The following is a 24,504-nucleotide window of genomic DNA, read 5'->3' as shown; positions in this document are numbered from 1 at the left end:
ATATTCTATTATTATTATTATTATTATTATTATTATTATTATTAGCTAATACTTTTGTGAATATTTCTGGGAATATTCTAATATTATTATTATTATTATTATTATTATTAGCCAATACTTTTGTGAATATTTGTGAGAATATTCTATTATTATTATTATTATTATTATTATTATTATTATTATTATTAGCTAATACTTTTGTGAATATTTCTGGGAATATTCTATTATTATTATTATTATTATTATTATTATTAGCTAATACTTTTGTGAATATTTCTGGGAATATTCTAATATTATTATTATTATTATTATTATTATTATTATTATTAGCCAATACTTTTGTGAATATTTGTGAGAATATTCTATTATTATTATTATTATTATTATTAGCCAATTAGCTGCACTGAATGGGCAAGACAGGGCTCACGCTGCAGCATTGCATTGAATGGGCAAGACGGGGATCACGCTGCAGCGCATCCCGTACCTCCTCCTCGCGCCGCTTCAGCTCCTCCACTTGTCCACTTATTATTATTATTAGCCAATATTTTTGTGAATATTTCTGGGAATATTCTATTATTATTATTATTATTATTATTATTATTATTAGCTAATACTTTTGTGAATATTTCTGGGAATATTCTAATATTATTATTATTATTATTATTATTATTATTAGCCAATACTTTTGTGAATATTTCTGGGAATATTCTAATATTATTATTATTATTATTATTATTAGCCAATACTTTTGTGAATATTTGTGAGAATATTCTATTATTATTATTATTATTATTATTATTAGCCAATACTTTTGTGAATATTTGTGAGAATATTCTATTATTATTATTAGCCAATACTTTTCTAAATATTCTATTATTATTATTATTATTATTATTAGCCAATACTTTTGTGAATATTTCTGGGAATATTCTATTATTATTATTAGCCAATACTTTTCTGAATATTCTATTATTATTATTATTATTATTATTAGCCAATATTTTTGTGAATATTTCTGGGAATATTCTATTATTATTATTATTATTATTATTATTATTATTAGCCAATACTTTTGTGAATATTTCTGGGAATATTCTAATATTATTATTAGCCAATGCTTTTCTGAATATTCTATTATTATTATTATTATTATTATTATTATTATTACTATTATTATTAGCTAATACTTTTGTGAATATTTCTGGGAATATTCTAATATTATTATTATTATTATTATTATTATTAGCCAATACTTTTGTGAATATTTGTGAGAATATTCTATTATTATTATTATTATTATTATTAGCCAATTAGCTGCACTGAATGGGCAAGACAGGGCTCACGCTGCAGCATTGCATTGAATGGGCCAGACGGGGATCACGCTGCAGCATTGCATCCCGTACCTCCTCCTCGCGCCGCTTCAGCTCCTCCACTTGTCCCCGCAGGGCCTCCGCTCGCTTCCTCTCCTCCTCCTTCCGCTTTTCTTCCGCTTCCTTCATGCGCTCCAGCGCTTCCCGGCGGGCCTTCTCGAACTCGTTTCCGGCCCGGATCGTCTCCTTCTTCTCGGCCGTTTCCCGCTTGTTTCGGGGAGGAGGGAAATAAAATAGCCGAATGTTACATTATTATGACATTATTATGCATTATTATTAATTACCACAATTATTAAAATAGAATATTATTATTACGATATTATTATATCATTTTATTATATATTAATTTATTATTACTATACTATTATTATAATATTATATTGTATTAACCTATTATTACTAATTATTACTACATTACTATTATTATTTTCATGCCAATATTTCTGAAAATATTATTATTATTATTAGCCAATACTTTTGTGAATATTCTATTATTATTATTATTATTATTATTATTATTAGCCAATATTTTTGTGAATATTTCTGGGAATATTCTAATATTCTATTATTATTATTATTATTAGCCAATATTTTTGTGAATATTTCTGGGAATATTCTAATATTATTATTATTAACCAATACTTTTGTGAATCTTTCTGGGAATATTCTAATATTCTATTATTATTATTAGCCAATATGTTTGTGAATATTCTATTATTATTATTATTAGCCAATACTTTTGTGAATATTTCTGGGAATATTCTAATATTCTATTATTATTATTATTAGCCAATACTTTTGTGAATATTCTATTATTATTATTATTATTATTAGCCAATATTTTTGTGAATATTCTATTATTATTATTATTATTAGCCAATATTTTTGTGAATATTTTGTTAATAGTCTATTATTATTATTAGCCAATACTTTTGTGAATATTTCTGGTAATATTCTATTATTATTATTATTATTATTATTATTAGTATAAGCCAATATTTTTGTGAATATTCTATTATTATTATTATCCAATATTTTTGTGAATATTTCTGGGAATATTCTAATATTATTATTAGCCAATATTTTGTGAATATTCTATTATTATTATTAGCCAATATTTTTGTGAATATTTCTGGGAATATTCTAATATTATTATTATTATTATTATTATTAGCCAATACTTTTGTGAATATTTCTGGGAATATTCTAATATTATTATTAGCCAATATTTTGTGAATATTCTATTATTATTATTATTATTATTATTATTATTAGCCAATATTTTTGTGAATATTTCTGGGAATATTCTATTATTATTATTATTATTATTGTTATTAGCCAATATTTTTGTGAATATTCTATTATTATTATCCAATATTTTTGTGAATATTTCTGGGAATATTCTAATATTATTATTATTATCCAATATTTTTGTGAATATTTCTGGGAATATTCTAATATTATTATTAGCCAATATTTTTGTGAATATTCTATTATTATTATTATTAGCCAATATTTTTGTGAATATTTCTGGGAATATTCTAATATTATTATTAGCCAATATTTTGTGAATATTCTATTATTATTATTATTAGCCAATATTTTTGTGAATATTTCTGGGAATATTTAATATTCTATTATTATTATTATTATTATTATTATTATTATTATTATTATTACCTCTTTCTTCTGGGCCTTCTGGTCGGCCCAGGCTTCTACCACGTGTTTCCGGTGCAGTTCGGATTCAACCTGCAGGGAAATATATAGATTTCTATTACGGAAATTTCTGTTTCTACGGCTGGATGGCCATCTGTCGGGAGGGATCGGTCCTCACCTCCCGCAGCCTCGCGCTGTTCTTCTTCCAACACTCGTAGAGACGCTCTTCCGCAACCTGCCGGTGGAAAGAATTCTTGTTGAATATTTCTGCAAATATTTTCATGATTATTTTTGTGAATTTTTCTGCAAATATATTTATGAGTATTTTTGTGAATTTTTCTGCAAACGTTTTACATTTTTACAATTATTTTTGTGAACATTTCTATGAATATTTTTGCGGACATTTCCACGAATATTATTTTTAAATAATTTTTTGTGATTTTTCTCCAAAAATATTTTTGTCATTTTTTTCTGCAAATATTTTACAATTATTTTAATATGAATATTTCTGCATATATTTTTGTGATTATTTCTGCAAATATGTTTACTATTTTTCTGCAAATATTTTTACAATTATTTTAATATGAATATTTCTGCATATATTTTTGTGATTATTTCTGCAAATATGTTTACAATATTTCTGCAAATATTTTTACAATTATTTTAATATGAATATTTCTGCAAATATTTTTACGATTATTTTTACAATTACTTTATGACGATTCCTGCATATATTTTAATGTGAACATTCCTGCATATACTTTTTTTTACAATTATTTAAAGTCAATATTTCTGCATATATTTTAATGTGAATATTCCTGCGTATATTTTTTCACAATTATTTTCAGTGAATATTTCTGCATATATTTTCATTTGAATATTTCTGCATATATTTTAATGTGAATATTTCTGTGTTTATTTTAATGTGAATATTCCTGCATATATATTTTTACAATGATTTTAAGTTAATATCTCTGCGTATATTTTAATGTGAATATTCCTGCATATGTTTTTTACAATTATTTTGTGTGAATATTTCTGCATATATTTTAATGTGAATTTCTGTGTTTATTTTAATGTGAATATTTCTGCACATATTTTTTACAATTATTTTGTGTGAATATTTCTGCATATATTTTAATGTGAATATTTCTGCATATACTTTTTCACAATTATTTTAAGTGAATATTTCTGTGTATATTTTAAAATTAATATTCCTGCGTATATTTTTTCATTTTCAGTGAATATTTCTGCATATATTTTAATGTGAATATTTCTGTGTATATTTTAATGTGAATATTCCTGCATATATTTTTTCACAATTATTTTAAGTGAATATTTCTGCATACATTTTAATGTGAATATTTCTGTATATATTTTAATGTGAATATTCCTGCATATATATTTTTACAATGATTTTAAGTGAATATTTCTGTATATATTTTTTCACAATTATTTTATGTGGATATTTCTGTATATATTTTTCACAATTATTTTAAGTGAATATTTCTGCGTATATTTTAATGTGAATATTTCTGCATATATTTTATGTGAATATTTCTGTATATACTTTTTCACAATTATTTTATGTGGATATTTCTGCGTATATTTTAATGTGAATATTTCTGCATATATTTTAATGTGAATATTTCTGTATATATTTTTTCAAAATTATTTAAAGTGAATATTTCTGCATATATTTTCATGATAATTTTACGATTATTTCTGCGTATATTTTAATGTGAATATTCCTGCATATATTTTTTTACAATTATTTTAAGTGAATATTTCTGTATATATTTTTTCACAATTATTTAAAGTGAATATTTCTGCATATATTTTAATATGAATATTCCTGCATATATTTTCATGATAATTGTATGATTATTTCTGCGTATATTTTAATGTGAATATTCCTGCATATATTTTTTTACAATTATTTTAATGTGAATATTTCTGTATATATTTTTTCACAATTATTTAAAGTGAATATTTCTGCATATATTTTCATGATAATTTTATGATTATTTCTGCGTATATTTTAATGTGAATATTCCTGCATATATTTTTTTACAATTATTTTAAGTGAATATTTCTGTATATATTTTTTCACAATTATTTAAAGTGAATATTTCTGCATATATTTTCATGATAATTTTATGATTATTTCTGCGTATATTTTAATGTGAATATTCCTGCATATATTTTTTTACAATTATTTTAAGTGAATATTTCTGTATATATTTTTTCACAATTATTTAAAGTGAATATTTCTGCATATATTTTAATATGAATATTCCTGCATATATTTTCATGATAATTGTATGATTATTTCTGCGTATATTTTAATGTGAATATTCCTGCATATATTTTTTTACAATTATTTTAATGTGAATATTTCTGTATATATTTTTTCACAATTATTTAAAGTGAATATTTCTGCATATATTTTCATGATAATTTTATGATTATTTCTGCGTATATTTTAATGTGAATATTCCTGCATATATTTTTTTACAATTATTTTAAGTGAATATTTCTGTATATATTTTTTCACAATTATTTAAAGTGAATATTTCTGCATATATTTTAATATGAATATTCCTGCATATATTTTCATGATAATTGTATGATTATTTCTGCGTATATTTTAATGTGAATATTCCTGCATATATTTTTTTACAATTATTTTAATGTGAATATTTCTGTATATATTTTTTCACAATTATTTAAAGTGAATATTTCTGCATATATTTTCATGATAATTTTATGATTATTTCTGCGTATATTTTAATGTGAATATTCCTGCATATATTTTTTTACAATTATTTTAAGTGAATATTTCTGTATATATTTTTTCACAATTATTTAAAGTGAATATTTCTGCATATATTTTAATATGAATATTCCTGCATATATTTTCATGATAATTGTATGATTATTTCTGCGTATATTTTAATGTGAATATTCCTGCATATATTTTTTTACAATTATTTTAAGTGAATATTTCTGTATATATTTTTTCACAATTATTTAAAGTGAATATTTCTGCATATATTTTCATGATAATTTTATGATTATTTCTGCGTATATTTTAATGTGAATATTCCTGCATATATTTTTTTACAATTATTTTAAGTGAATATTTCTGTATATATTTTTTCACAATTATTTAAAGTGAATATTTCTGCATATATTTTAATATGAATATTCCTGCATATATTTTCATGATAATTTTATGATTATTTCTGCGTATAGTTTAATGTGAATATTCCTGCGTATATTTTAATGTGAATATTCCTGCATATATTTTTTTACAATTATTTTAAGTGAATATTTCTGTATATATTTTTTCACAATTATTTAAAGTGAATATTTCTGCATATATTTTAATATGAATATTCCTGCATATATTTTCATGATAATTGTATGATTATTTCTGCGTATATTTTAATGTGAATATTCCTGCATATATTTTTTTACAATTATTTTAATGTGAATATTTCTGTATATATTTTTTCACAATTATTTAAAGTGAATATTCCTGCATATATTTTCATGATAATTGTATGATTATTTCTGCGTATATTTTAATGTGAATATTCCTGCATATATTTTTTTACAATTATTTTAATGTGAATATTTCTGTATATATTTTTTCACAATTATTTAAAGTGAATATTCCTGCATATATTTTCATGATAATTGTATGATTATTTCTGCGTATATTTTAATGTGAATATTCCTGCATATATTTTTTTACAATTATTTTAATGTGAATATTTCTGTATATATTTTTTCACAATTATTTAAAGTGAATATTCCTGCATATATTTTCATGACAATTTTACGATTATTTCTGCGTATATTTTAATGTGAATATTCCTGCATATATTTCTTGCTATTATTTTAATGTGAATATTTCTGCCTATAATCTTTTATAATTCTACCTGCTGGTTGCGCTGCTGCCGCTCCCCCTTGAGGGCCTGTCCCTTGACGCGCAGGGCCTGGGCGCCTTCTGCCCGTGCGCGGAGTCTCAGGTCCCGCAGCTCCTGGGCCAGCGCTGCCTGTTCCTGCTGCAGGAAGTTCCGCAGGTGCCGCTTCCTCCGCTCCAGGCGGGCCTCCCGAGGCTCCTCCTTCTGCTCCTCACGCTCCTCGAAGGCGCTCATGCTGCGGGTCGGAGACAGGAATAATATAATTTATTTATTTCATTTATTTTATCTAATCTATTTTATTTATTTTATTTATTTTATCTATTTTATTTTATCTATTTTATCTATTTTATCTAATCTATTTTATCTTATTTATTTTGTCTATTTTATCTATTTTGTCTATTTTATCTATTTTATTTTATCTATTTTATCTATTTTATTTATTTATTTATTTTATTAATTTTATCTACCTTATTTATTTCATCTATTTTATTTATTTTATCTATTTTATCTATTTTATCTAATTTATTTTATTTATTTATTTTATCTATTTTATTTATTTTATCTATCATATTTATTTTATTTATTTTATCTATTTTATCTATTTTATCTAATCTATTTTATCTTATTTATTTTGTCTATTTTATCTATTTTGTCTATTTTATCTATTTTATTTTATCTATTTTATCTATTTTATTTATTTATTTATTTTATTAATTTTATCTACCTTATTTATTTCATCTATTTTATTTATTTTATCTATTTTATCTATTTTATCTAATTTATTTTATTTATTTATTTTATCTATTTTATTTATTTTATCTATCATATTTATTTTATTTATTTTATCTATTTTATCTATTTTATCTAATCTATTTTATCTTATTTATTTTGTCTATTTTATCTATTTTGTCTATTTTATTTTATCTATTTTATCTATTTTATTTATTTATTTATTTTATTAATTTTATCTACCTTATTTATTTCATCTATTTTATTTATTTTATCTATTTTATCTATTTTATCTAATTTATTTTATTTATTTATTTTATCTATTTTATTTATTGTATCTATCATATTTATTTTATTTATTTTATCTATTTTATTTATTTTATCTAATCTATTTATCTTATTTATTTTGTCTTTTATCTATTTTATTTATTTTATCTATTTTATTTATTTTATAGATTTTATTTATTTTATCTATTTTATTTATTTTATCTATTTTATCAATGTTATTTATTTTATCTATTTTATCAATGTTATTTATTTTATCTATTTATTTTATATTATCTATTTTATTTATTTTATCTATTTCATTTATTTTATCTATTTTATTTATTTTATCTATTTTATCTATTTTATCTATTTTATTTATTTTATCTATTTTATTTATTTTGTCTATTTTATCTATTTTATTTATTTTATCTATGTATTTTATTTATTTTATCTATTTTATTTATTATTTTATTTATTTTGTCTATTTTATCTATTTATTTTATTTTATTTATACGTTATATATTCTATAAATATTCTATATTCTTTGCTGTGTCATACAATAATAATAATAATAATAATAATAATAATAATAATATGATCTATCCTACATAATAATAATAATAATAATAATAATAATAATAATAATAATAATAATAATATGGCCTGTAACCCTATAAAATAATAATATAATAATAATAGTCTATCATCCTATCTAATAATAATAATAATAATAATAATAATAATAATATGGCCTGTAATCCTATAAAATAAAATAAAATATTAATAATAATAATAGTCTATCATCCTATGTAATAATAATAATAATAATAATAATATGGCCTGTAATCCTATAAAATAATATATAATAATAATAATAATGTATATCATCCTATGTAATAATAATAATAATAATAATAATAATAATAATATGGCCTGTAATCCTATAAAATAACATACAATAATAATAATAATAATAATAATAATAATAATAGTCTATCATCCTATGTAATAATAACAATAATATGGCCTGTAATCCTATAAAATAACATATAATATTAATAATAATAATAATAATAGTCTATCATCTTATGTAATAATAATAATAATAGTAATATGGCCTGTAATCCTATAAAATAACATATAATATTAATAATAATAATAGTCTATCATCCTATCTAATAATCATAATAATAATAGTAATATGGCCTGTAATCCTATAAAATAATATATAATAATAATAATAGTCTATCATCCTATGTGATAATAATAATAATAATATGGCCTGTAATCCTATAACATAATATATAATAATAATAATAATAATAATAATAGTCTATCATCCTATGTAATAATAATTATTATTATAATATTATAATTAAAATATGGTCTATGGTACTACCTAATAATAATAATAATTATAATAATAATAATAATGGTCTATCGTCCTCTCTAATAATAATAATAATAATAATAATAATAATACCTATCCTATATAATATTATGATAATATGGACTGTAATCCTATAAATGATATATAATAATAATAGGTGGTAATAATAATAATTAATTAATAATAATAAGTCCTGTAATCCTATACAATAATAATAATAATAATAATATCTATCCTATATAATATTATAATAATAATATGGACTGTAATCCTATAAAATAATATATAATAATAATAGGTGGTAACAATAATAATTAATTAATAATAATGCCTGTAATCCTATACAATAATAATAATAAAAAATATAATAATAATAATAATATCTATCCTATATAATATTATAATAATAATATGGACTGTAATCCTATAAAATAATATATAATAATAATAGGTGGTAATAATAATAATTAATTAATAATAATGAGGCCTGTAATCCTACACAATAATAATAATAAAAATATAATAATAATAATAATAATCATATCTATCCTATATAATACTATAATAATAATAATATGGACTGTAATCCTATAGAATAATATAATAATAATAATAATAGGTGGTAACAATAATAATTAATTAATAATAATAAGGCCTGTAATCCTACACAATAATAATAATAATAATATCTATCCTATATAATATTATAACAATAATATGGACTGTAATCCTATAAAATAATATATAATAATAATAGGTGGTAATAATAATAATTAATTAATAATAATAAGGCCTGTAATCCTATACAATAATAATAATAAAAAATATAATAATAATAATAATATCTATCCTATATAATATTATAATAATAATATGGACTGTAATCCTATAAAATAATATATAATAATAGGTGGTAATAATAATAACTAATTAATTAATAATAATAAGGCCTGTAATCCTATACAATAATAATAATAAAAAATATAATAATAATAATAATAATAATAATAATAATAATATCTATCCTATATAATACTATAATAATAATAATATGGACTGTAATCCTATAGAATAATATAATAATAATAATAATAATAGGTGGTAACAATAATAATTAATTAATAATAATAAGGCCTGTAATCCTATACAATAATAACAATAATAATAAAAAATATAATAATAATAATAATATTAATAATAATAATAATAATAATACCTGGCCTGGAAGGACTTGGGTGAGGCCCACTCGTCGTGCTTGGCGGCGCAGGCCCGGCTCTGTCGGAAGTCCCGGCTGGCCCGTTCCCACTGCGCCCGGGACCGGAGCTCCTCCTCCCGACGACGCACCAGCCACTCCTGGCGACGCTCCGGCCCCGCCCACCGGGGCGACCAATAGGAAGAGGAGGGCAGCGCCATCTGCAGGGGAGGCAGGACCGTCAACTACAACTCCCATCAAGGTCCAATTTCCCACCAAACGTCTCCAGGCTTCCTTAATAGGGTTCCTCAGGTTGTGTGGACCCCCAACGATGCCTACAGAGAAACCATGTCTACCTAGGGACCATGCGTACGTAAGGACCATGTCCACGTAGCCACCACTTCCACACGGGGACCATGTCCATGTAAGGCCCATGGTCTTTGTAGGGACCATGTCTTCATAGTGACCATGTCCACGTAGCCACCATGTCTACCTAGGGACCATGTCCACGTAGCCACCACTTCCACACGGGGACCATGTCCATGTAAGGCCCATGGTCCTTGTAGTGACCATGTCCACGTAGCCACCATGTCCACCTAGGGACCATGTCCATGTAAGGCCCATGGTCCTTGTAGGGACCATGTCCACGTAGCCACCACTTCCACACGGGGACCATGTCCACCTAGGGACCATGTCCATGTAAGGCCCATGGTCCTTGTAGGGACCATGTCTTCATAGTGACCATGTCCACGTAGCCACCATGTCCACCTAGGGACCATGTCCATGTAAGGCCCATGGTCCTTGTAGTGACCATGTCCACGTAGCCACCATGTCCACCTAGGGACCATGTCCATGTAAGGCCCATGGTCCTTGTAGGGACCATGTCCACGTAGCCACCATGTCCACCTAGGGACCATGTCCATGTAAGGCCCATGGTCCTTGTAGTCACCATGTCCACGTAGCCACCATGTCCACCTAGGGACCATGTCCATGTAAGGCCCATGGTCCTTGTAGTCACCATGTCCACGTAGCCACCATGTCCACCTAGGGACCATGTCCATGTAAGGCCCATGGTCCTTGTAGTCACCATGTCCACGTAGCCACCATGTCCACCTAGGGACCATGTCCATGTAAGGCCCATGGTCCTTGTAGGGACCATGTCCACGTAGCCACCACTTCCACACGGGGACCATGTCCACCTAGGGACCATGTCCATGTAAGGCCCATGGTCCTTGTAGGGACCATGTCTTCATAGTGACCATGTCCACGTAGCCACCATGTCCACCTAGGGACCATGTCCATGTAAGGCCCATGGTCCTTGTAGTGACCATGTCCACGTAGCCACCATGTCCACCTAGGGACCATGTCCATGTAAGGCCCATGGTCCTTGTAGGGACCATGTCCACGTAGCCACCATGTCCACCTAGGGACCATGTCCATGTAAGGCCCATGGTCCTTGTAGTCACCATGTCCACGTAGCCACCATGTCCACCTAGGGACCATGTCCATGTAAGGCCCATGGTCCTTGTAGTCACCATGTCCACGTAGCCACCATGTCCACCTAGGGACCATGTCCATGTAAGGCCCATGGTCCTTGTAGTCACCATGTCCACGTAGCCACCATGTCCACCTAGGGACCATGTCCATGTAAGGCCCATGGTCCTTGTAGTCACCATGTCCACGTAGCCACCATGTCCACCTAGGGACCATGTCCATGTAAGGCCCATGGTCCTTGTAGGGACCATGTCCACGTAGCCACCATGTCTACCTAGGGACCATGTCCATGTAAGGCCCATGGTCCTTGTAGGGACCATGTCCACGTAGCCACCATGTCCACCTAGGGACCATGTCCATGTAAGGCCCATGGTCCTTGTAGGGACCATGTCCACGTAGCCACCATGTCTACCTAGGGACCATGTCCACGTAGCCACCACTTCCACACGGGGACCATGTCCATGTAAGGCCCATGGTCCTTGTAGTCACCATGTCCACGTAGCCACCATGTCCACCTAGGGACCATGTCCATGTAAGGCCCATGGTCCTTGTAGGGACCATGTCCACGTAGCCACCACTTCCACACGGGGACCATGTCCACCTAGGGACCATGTCCATGTAAGGCCCATGGTCCTTGTAGGGACCATGTCCACGTAGCCACCACTTCCACACGGGGACCATGTCCACCTAGGGACCATGTCCATGTAAGGCCCATGGTCCTTGTAGGGACCATGTCTTCATAGTGACCATGTCCACGTAGCCACCATGTCCACCTAGGGACCATGTCCATGTAAGGCCCATGGTCCTTGTAGTGACCATGTCCACGTAGCCACCATGTCCACCTAGGGACCATGTCCATGTAAGGCCCATGGTCCTTGTAGGGACCATGTCCACGTAGCCACCATGTCCACCTAGGGACCATGTCCATGTAAGGCCCATGGTCCTTGTAGTCACCATGTCCACGTAGCCACCATGTCCACCTAGGGACCATGTCCATGTAAGGCCCATGGTCCTTGTAGTCACCATGTCCACGTAGCCACCATGTCCACCTAGGGACCATGTCCATGTAAGGCCCATGGTCCTTGTAGTCACCATGTCCACGTAGCCACCATGTCCACCTAGGGACCATGTCCATGTAAGGCCCATGGTCCTTGTAGGGACCATGTCCACGTAGCCACCATGTCTACCTAGGGACCATGTCCATGTAAGGCCCATGGTCCTTGTAGGGACCATGTCCACGTAGCCACCATGTCCACCTAGGGACCATGTCCATGTAAGGCCCATGGTCCTTGTAGGGACCATGTCCACGTAGCCACCATGTCTACCTAGGGACCATGTCCACGTAGCCACCACTTCCACACGGGGACCATGTCCATGTAAGGCCCATGGTCCTTGTAGTCACCATGTCCACGTAGCCACCATGTCCACCTAGGGACCATGTCCATGTAAGGCCCATGGTCCTTGTAGGGACCATGTCCACGTAGCCACCACTTCCACACGGGGACCATGTCCACCTAGGGACCATGTCCATGTAAGGCCCATGGTCCTTGTAGGGACCATGTCTTCATAGTGACCATGTCCACGTAGCCACCATGTCCACCTAGGGACCATGTCCATGTAAGGCCCATGGTCCTTGTAGTGACCATGTCCACGTAGCCACCATGTCCACCTAGGGACCATGTCCATGTAAGGCCCATGGTCCTTGTAGGGACCATGTCCACGTAGCCACCATGTCCACCTAGGGACCATGTCCATGTAAGGCCCATGGTCCTTGTAGTCACCATGTCCACGTAGCCACCATGTCCACCTAGGGACCATGTCCATGTAAGGCCCATGGTCCTTGTAGGGACCATGTCCACGTAGCCACCATGTCCACCTAGGGACCATGTCCATGTAAGGCCCATGGTCCTTGTAGGGACCATGTCTTCATAGTGACCATGTCCACGTAGCCACCATGTCCACCTAGGGACCATGTCCATGTAAGGCCCATGGTCCTTGTAGTGACCATGTCCACGTAGCCACCATGTCCACCTAGGGACCATGTCCATGTAAGGCCCATGGTCCTTGTAGGGACCATGTCCACGTAGCCACCATGTCCACCTAGGGACCATGTCCATGTAAGGCCCATGGTCCTTGTAGGGACCATGTCTTCATAGTGACCATGTCCACGTAGCCACCATGTCCACCTAGGGACCATGTCCATGTAAGGCCCATGGTCCTTGTAGTGACCATGTCCACGTAGCCACCATGTCCACCTAGGGACCATGTCCATGTAAGGCCCATGGTCCTTGTAGGGACCATGTCTTCATAGTGACCATGTCCACGTAGCCACCATGTCCACCTAGGGACCATGTCCATGTAAGGCCCATGGTCCTTGTAGTCACCATGTCCACGTAGCCACCATGTCCACCTAGGGACCATGTCCATGTAAGGCCCATGGTCCTTGTAGTCACCATGTCCACGTAGCCACCATGTCCACCTAGGGACCATGTCCATGTAAGGCCCATGGTCCTTGTAGTCACCATGTCCACGTAGCCACCATGTCCACCTAGGGACCATGTCCATGTAAGGCCCATGGTCCTTGTAGGGACCATGTCTTCATAGTGACCATGTCCACGTAGCCACCATGTCCACCTAGGGACCATGTCCATGTAAGGCCCATGGTCCTTGTAGTCACCATGTCCACGTAGCCACCATGTCCACCTAGGGACCATGTCCACCTCAGGACTATGTCCGCATAAGGATCATGTCCTTGTATGGACCATCTCCATGTAGAGACCATCTCCATGTAGCCCCCATATTGACGTAGCCACCATGTCCAGGTCACCACCATGTCTGTGTAGCCACCATGTGTACTTAAGGACCGTGTCCACGTTGGGGCCATGTCTACACAGGGACCACAGCAGAGCACGAGATGAACCAACCTGGACACTGCATGTTGTTTGAGGACACAGAAATGCTGGACCACTCTCACAACCACCACGTCAGACCACACAGAGAAGCCATGAAAATCCATAAGCACGTGGACAATCTCAACAGGAAGGAGGAAACCATGAAAATGAACACAATCTCGCTCCAGTTATTTAAAAACTCAAAAATCAGGACAGTAAATAAACAATAACACTAAAAAAACAGACACGAAACAGTCAGAGCCAGCTATAGTATATATAGTTTATATAGTATTACAATAATACATTATACAGTAGAGTCACTAATCCAAGCTAAACGGGCCGGCAGAAGCTTGGATAAGCGAATATCTTGGATAATAAGGACTGATCAAGGAAAAGCCTATTAAACATCAAATTAGGTTATGATTTTACAAATTAAGCACCAAAACTTCATGTTATACAACAAATTTGACAGAAAAAGTAGTTCAATACGCAGTAATGTTATGTTGTAATTACTGTATTTACGAATTTAGCTCCAAAGTATCACGATATATTGGAAACATTGACTATTTGGATAAGCGAGGCTTGGATTAGTGAGACTCTACTGTATTACATATTACATATTAATTATTATTGTTGTTATTATTATTATTATTATTATTATTATTATTATTTAATATTACAATATTACATTGTATTATTATTTTATATAGTATTATATAAAATTATTTTATTATTCTTTTATATATAATTATTATTTTACATAGTCTTATAATATTTTTATTTTACATAGTATTATGATATTATATAAAAAATTATTATTTAATATATAATTATTATTTTACATTATATTACAAAACTACATTATATTGTTATTTTATATACTATTACAATATTATATCAAATTATTTTGTTACTATTTTATAAATAATTATTATTTTACATAGTATTACAATATTACATAAATTATTTTTTAATTTTTATATATAATTATTATTTTATATAGTATTACAATATTATATTATATTAATTTTACATAGTTTTAAAATATCACATTATATTGTATTATTATTATTTTACATATTATTATTATTTTACATACTAATACAATATTATATTATTTTTACATAGTGTTACAATATTATTATATTTATATTGCATTACAATATTATATTAATAATAATAATAATAATATTTTATATTACTTTTATATTGTATTATTATTCTGTTACATGAGATTATTTTTGTCTACACACACATTATTATTTTACATAGTATTACATTACATAAATTATTTTTTATTTTTATATATAATTATTATTTTCCATAGTATTACAATATTATATTATATTATTATTTTACATATTATTAGTATTTTACATACTAATACAATATTATATTATTTTTACATAGTGTTACAATATTATGTTATTATTTTATATTGTATTACAATATTATATTATTTTAATAATGATAATAATATTTTATATTACTTTTATATTGTATTATTATTCTGTTACATGAGATTATTTTTGTCTACACATACATCATTATTTTACATAGTATTACATTACATAAATTATTTTTTATTTTTATATATAATTATTATTTTCCATAGTATTACAATATTATATTATTTATTTTCCATAGTATTACAATATTATATTATATTATATTATTATTTTACATATTATTAGTATTTTACATACTAATACAATATTATATTATTTTTACATAGTGTTACAATATTATGTTATTATTTTATATTGTATTACAATATATTATTATTAATAATAATAAAATAATCATAATATTTTATATTACTTTTGTATTATTATTGTTACATGAGATTATTTTTGTCTACACACACATTATTATTTTACATAGTATTACATTACATAAATTATTTTTTATTTTTATATATAATTATTATTTTCCATAGTATTACAATATTATATTATATTATATTATTATTTTACATATTATTAGTATTTTACATACTAATACAATATTATATTATTTTTACATAGTGTTACAATATTATGTTATTATTTTATATTGCATTACAATATTATATTAATAATAATAATAATAATATTTTATATTATTTTTATATTGTATTATTATTCTGTTACATGAGATTATTTTTGTCTACACACACATTATTATTTTACATAGTATTACATTACATAAATTATTTTTTATTTTTATATATAATTATTATTTTCCATAGTATTACAATATTATATTATATATTATTATTTTACATATTATTAGTATTTTACATACTAATACAATATTATATTATTTTTACATAGTGTTACAATATTATGTTATTATTTTATATTGCATTACAATATTATATTATTAATAATGATAATAATATTTTATATTACTTTTATATTATATTATTATTCTGTTACATGAGATTATTTTTGTCTACACACACATTATTATTTTACATAGTATTACATTACATAAATTATTTTTTATTTTCATATATAATTATTATTTTCCATAGTATTACAATATTATATTATTTATTCTGCATAGTATTACAATATTATATTATATATTATTATTTTACATATTATTAGTATTTTACATACTAATACAATATTATATTATTTTTACATAGTGTTACAATATTATGTTATTATATTTATATTGTATTACATTATATTATTATTAATAATAATAAAATAATCATAATATTTTATATTACTTTTGTATTATTATTCTGTTACATGAGATTATTTTTGTCTACACACACATTATTATTTTCCATAGTATTACATTACATAAATTATTTTTTATTTTTATATATAATTATTATTTTCCATAGTATTACAATATTATATTATATTATATTATTATTTTACATATTATTAGTATTTTACATACTAATACAATATTATATTATTTTTACATAGTGTTACAATATTATGTTATTATTTTATATTGCATTACAATATTATATTAATAATAATAATAATAATATTTTATATTACTTTTATATTATATTATTATTCTGTTACATGAGATTATTTTTGTCTACACACACATTATTATTTTACATAGTATTACATTACATAAATTATTTTTTATTTTTATATATAATTATTATTTTCCATAGTATTACAATATTATATTATTTATTTTCCATAGTATTACAATATTATATTATATTATATTATTATTTTACATATTATTAGTATTTTACATACTAATACAATATTATATTATTTTTACATAGTGTTACAATATTATGTTATTATTTTATATTGTATTACAATATATTATTATTAATAATAATAAAATAATCATAATATTTTATATTACTTTTGTATTATTATTGTTACATGAGATTATTTTTGTCTACACACACATTATTATTTTACATAGTATTACATTACATAAATTATTTTTTATTTTTATATATAATTATTATTTTCCATAGTATTACAATATTATATTATATATTATTATTTTACATATTATTAGTATTTTACATACTAATACAATATTATATTATTTTTACATAGTGTTACAATATTATGTTATTATTTTATATTGTATTACAATATATTATTATTAATAATAATAAAATAATCATAATATTTTATATTACTTTTATATTATTATTCTGTTACATGAGATTATTTTTGTCTACACACACATTATTATTTTACATAGTATTACAGTACATAAATTATTTTTTATTTTTATATATAATTATTATTTTCCATAGTATTACAATATTATATTATATTATTATTTTACATATTATTAGTATTTTACATACTAATACAATATTATATTATTTTTACATAGTGTTACAATATTATGTTATTATTTTATATTGTATTACAATATTATATTATTTTAATAATGATATTTTATATTATTTTTATATTGTATTATTATTCTGTTACATGAGATTATTTTTGTCTACACATACATCATTATTTTACATAGTATTACATTACATAAATTATTTTTTATTTTTATATATAATTATTATTTTCCATAGTATTACAATATTATTTTATTTATTTTCCATAGTATTACAATATTATATTATATTATTATTTTACATATTATTAGCATTTTACATACTAATACAATATTATATTATTTTACATAGTGTTACAATATTATGTTATTATTTTATATTGCATTACAATATTATATTTTTAATAATAATAATAATATTTTATATTATTTTTATATTGTATTATTATTCTTTTACATATTATTTTTGTCTACACACACACACATATATATATATATTAATTATATTAATTATCAGTTCTTAATTAGCGATATTAATTAATTATTTGTACCTTTTTTCCTTCACTCGCGGCCTTCTCCCTCCTTCAGCGCCGCCATTTTTAACGGTTCCGCCACTTCCGGTGTCGCTGAAGCGGTCGCCATGGCAACGCTTCCGGTTGGGAAAGCGCGCTTTTTTTCTGAGGGGGCGTGGCCAACCTTAGAACGACAAAGAGGAAGAGTCATATTGGAAGCGATTGCTCACCCTACACGTCCGGGTTCCCATTGGAAAGCACTTCATAGGATTGTTGTAGTATAATCAATAATAGAATATAGTGTATAATATAATATAATAGTAATATAATAAGATAATAATAATACAATATATTATAATATAATATAAATTTATTAAGGTAAATAAAAAATAAAAAATACTATAATACAATATAATTATGTGTATAATATAATATAATAGTAATATAATAATATTATAATAATAATACAATATATTATAATATAATATAAATTTATTAAGGTAAATAAAAAATAAAAAATACTATAATACAATATAATTATGTGTATAATATAATATAATAGTAATATAATAATATAATAATAATACAATATATTATAATATAATATAAATTTATTAATGTAAATAAAAAATAAAAAATACTATAATACAATTATACTGTACACTATTCTTTTTATTATTTTTTAGTATGATAATATAATGTAATAATACAATATATTATAATAGAATATAAATATAGTAATATAAATAAAATAATATAATAGTAATATAATAATATAATAATAATACAATATATTATAATATAAATTTATTAATGTAAATAAAAAATACTATAATACAATATAATACAATTATACTGTACACTATTCTTTTTTATTATTTTTTAGTATGATAATATAATATAATAATACAATATATTATAATAGAATATAAATATAGTAATATAAATAAAATAATATAATAGTAATATAATAATATAATAATAATACAATATATTATAATATAATATAAATTTATTAATGTAAATAAAAAATAAAAAATACTATAATACAATTATACTGTACACTATTCTTTTTATTATTTTTTAGTATGATAATATAATGTAATAATACAATATATTATAATAGAATATAAATATAGTAATATAAATAAAATAATATAATAGTAATATAATAATATAATAATAATACAATATATTATAATATAAATTTATTAATGTAAATAAAAAATACTATAATACAATATAATACAATTATACTGTACACTATTCTTTTTTATTATTTTTTAGTATGATAATATAATATAATAATACAATATATTATAATAGAATATAAATATAGTAATATAAATAAAATAATATAATAGTAATATAATAATATAATAATAAAACAATATATTATAATATAAATTTATTAAGGTAAATAAAAAATAAAAAATACTATAATACAATATAATACAATTATACTGTACACTATTCTTTTTTATTATTTTTTAGTATGATAATATAATATAATAACACAATATATTATAATAGAATATAAATATAGTAATATAAATAAAATAATAATAAAATACTATATTACAATATAATATATTGTATCATTGTATTTATTATATTTTAATATGATATAATAAAAATAATAGCAATAATAATATATAATACAATAATATAATTATACTGTACACTATTATTTTTTATTATTTTTTAATATGATATAATAATACATTATAATAGAATATAAATATAGTAATATAAATAAAATAATAATAATAAAATACTATATTACAATATAATGTATAATTGTATTTATTATATTTTAATGTGATATAATACAAATAATAGCAATAATAATATATAATACAATTATACTGTACACTATTATTTTTTATTCTTTTTTAGTATGATAATATAATATAATAATACAATATATTATAATAGAATATAAATACAGTAATATAAATAAAATAATAATAAAATGCTATATTACAATATAATATATTGTATCATTGTATTTATTATATTTTAATATGATATAATACAAATAATAGCAATAATAATATATAATACAATAATATAATTATACTGTACACTATTTTTTATTATTTTTTAATATGATAATATAATATAATAATACATTATAATAGAATATAAATATAGTAATATAAATAAAATAATAATAAAATGCTATATTACAATATAATATATTGTATAATTGTATTTATTATATTTTAATATGATATAATACAAATAATAGCAATAATAATATATAATACAATAATATAATTATACTGTACACTATTGTTTTTAATTATTTTTAATATGATAATATAATATAATAATACATTATAATAGAATATAAATATAGTAATATAAATAAAATAATAATAACATACTATATTACAATATAAAATATTTTACCATTGTATTTATTATAATATGATATAAAATGATAGCAATATTACAATAATATATACAATAATATAATTATACTGTACACTATTCTTTTTTATTATATTTGAATATGATAATATAATAATACAATATATTATAGAATATAAATATAGTAATATAAATAAAATAATAATTAAAAACTATATTACAATATAATATAACTATATTGTATAATTGTATTTATTATATCTTAATATAATATAAAATAATAGCCATATTATAATAATATATAATACAATAATACAATATAAATATAATAATAACAATAAGTTACTATAATACAATATATTATAATTGTATTGTATTTATTATATTTTAATATAATATAATAGCAATATAATAATACATAATATAATAATATAAATATAATAATACAAAAAAGAAGATAAAATAATAATAATACAATGTAATTATATTGTATTATTGTTTATGGTTTATTATATTTTATATTGTATTATTATTCTTATACAAAAAAAGAAATAATATAAAACAATAATAATACAATATAATATAATAATATTGTATCATTGTTTATTATATTTTAATATAATAATAATATAATATGTATTGAATTGTTATATTATAATTTTCCTTCCAACTTCTTTCCTATCCGGATAACGTTGCAGCTTTCGTGACGGCTTAAATTATTAAATATTAATATTAATTATTCAAGGCCCATTCGTTTGAATGTAGGCTGCTGGATTCATATTTCATACAATGCAATTAGAGGAGAAATTGACCTCAATTTATTGTAAATTATTATATATAATAGCATTGGATACTATTGCATTTTTTTTATTATTATTATTATTATTATTATTATTATTATTATTATTATATTGTAATATATATTTTAATATGATATTGTATTATTGCTTTCTATACTGTTACATTATTATTATATTCATTATATTGTTATTGAATTGCATTATTATGCATTATTGCATTGTAAAATATTATTACATTATTATATTATTATATTATATTGTATATTATTATTGTACTGCATTGTATATTATTATAGTATTTTACATTATTATATTAGCATTGTATATTATATTATATTATTATTATATTAGCATTATTATAATAGCATTGTATATTACATTATTATATTATGTTATATTAATATAATATAATATTATATGTTACATTATTAGTTATATTATTATATATTATATTATAGCATTGTATATTAATTTATTATTTTATTAATTCCTTATATTAATTATATTATCATTATAATTGTATTATGTTATATTATAGCATTGTATTTTATAGTATTATATTATTATATTATATATGTTTCATTATATAGTTATATTATTATATATTATATTCTCATAGCATTGTATATAATTTTATATTATTATTATATATTAATTGTATTAATTAAGTTGTATTATAGCATTGTATATTATATTATTATATTATATATGTTACATTATTATATATTATATTATTATAACATTGTATATTATTATTTTATTAATTCATTAATAATATTTACTATTATTATCATTATAATATATTTTATTAATTGTATTAATCATATTATATTAATTATATTATTGCAATACAATAGAATATCTTATAATTAATATAATATAATAATATTATAATATAATATAATTAGTATAATATTCTATTCTATTCTAGGCTCTTCTATTCGCAACCTGCAGATCAGGCGAGGGGGCGTGGCTTTGGGAGCGAAGCCCCGCCCACACCTTTACGTCACGCTCTTGGTCCTTTTTCCTTTGCTTTCCATTGCTGAGCTAACCCGGCATGGCCACGCCCCTTCATCTGCATACTGGGCGTGGCCACGGAGTTCCAACACGGCTCCTCTTTAATCTCCGCCGCAGCCACGCCCCTTTATTTGCATACCGGGCGTGGCCACGGAGTTCCAACACGGCGCCTCTTAATCGCCACCGTAGCCACGCCCCTTCATCTGCATACGGGGCGTGGCCAACGCGTTTCAACACGGCGCCGCTTATAAGAAAGTGCAGGCGAAGCTTCTAAGGTAGCCACGCCTCTTCATTTACATACGGGGCGTGGCCAAAGCGTATCAAGTCGGTTCCTCTTACTCTCCACCGTAGCCACGCCCCTTCATATGCATACTGGGCGTGGCCAACGCGTTTCAACACGGCGCCGCTTAGAAGAAAGCGCAGGCGGCTCTTCTACGGTAGCCACGCCCCTTCATATGCATACGGGGCGGAGCCAATGAGCGTCGACACGGCGCCGCTTATAAGAAAGCGCAGGGGGAGCTTCTGCGTTAGCCACGCCCCTTCATATGCATATTGGGCGGAGCCAAGGAGTGTCGACACGGCGCCGCTTATAAGAAAGCGCAGGCGGATCTTCTACGGTAGCCACGCCCCTTTATCTGCATATTGGGCGGAGCCAATGAGCGTCGACACGGCGCCGCTTAGAAGGAAGCGCAGGGGGAGCTTCTACGTTAGCCACGCCCCTTTATCTGCATATTGGGCGGAGCCAATAAGCGTCGACACGGCGCCGCTTAGAAGGAAGCGCAGGCGGAGCTTCTACGGTAGCCACGCCCCTTCATCTGCATACGGGGCGGGACCAAGGAGTTTCAACACGGCGCCTCTTAATCTCCACTGTAACCACGCCTCTTCATCTGCATACTGGGCGGAGCCAATGAGTGTCGACACGGCGCCGCTTAGAAGGAAGCGCAGGCGGAGCTTCTACGGTAGCCACGCCCCTTCATCTGCATACGGGGCGGCGCCAAGGAGTTTCAACACGGCGCCTCCTAATCTCCACCGTAGCCACGCCCCTTTATCTGCATACTGGGCGGGGCGAATGCATGTCAA

At 26.1% G+C, this 24,504-nt stretch overlaps 1 protein-coding gene across 1 annotated transcript in view; it reads right to left on the bottom strand.

Annotated features, from left to right (window-relative positions):
- tchp (trichoplein keratin filament binding) overlaps positions 1 to 19,396 on the bottom strand; it is a 32,692-nt gene extending 13,296 nt beyond the window's left edge. Inside the window, exons 1-6 of the mRNA XM_062966573.1 lie at positions 19,268 to 19,396; positions 10,564 to 10,760; positions 6,977 to 7,196; positions 3,205 to 3,261; positions 3,051 to 3,119; positions 1,404 to 1,577 (exon numbers count right to left, since the gene is read on the bottom strand). Of these exons, the coding sequence (XP_062822643.1) occupies positions 1,404 to 1,577; positions 3,051 to 3,119; positions 3,205 to 3,261; positions 6,977 to 7,196; positions 10,564 to 10,760 (717 nt within the window). The 5' untranslated portion in view covers positions 19,268 to 19,396. The remainder of the gene's footprint in view (positions 1 to 1,403; positions 1,578 to 3,050; positions 3,120 to 3,204; positions 3,262 to 6,976; positions 7,197 to 10,563; positions 10,761 to 19,267) is intronic.
- Between the last annotated feature and the right edge of the window lie 5,108 nt (positions 19,397 to 24,504).

The sequence above is a fragment of the Anolis carolinensis genome, unplaced genomic scaffold, assembly GCF_035594765.1.
Source record: "Anolis carolinensis isolate JA03-04 unplaced genomic scaffold, rAnoCar3.1.pri scaffold_24, whole genome shotgun sequence".
Taxonomy (NCBI): Eukaryota; Metazoa; Chordata; class Lepidosauria; order Squamata; family Dactyloidae; genus Anolis; species Anolis carolinensis.
Note: the sequence above shows the minus strand (reverse complement) of the source record. Positions and strands in the feature narration are given on the sequence as shown.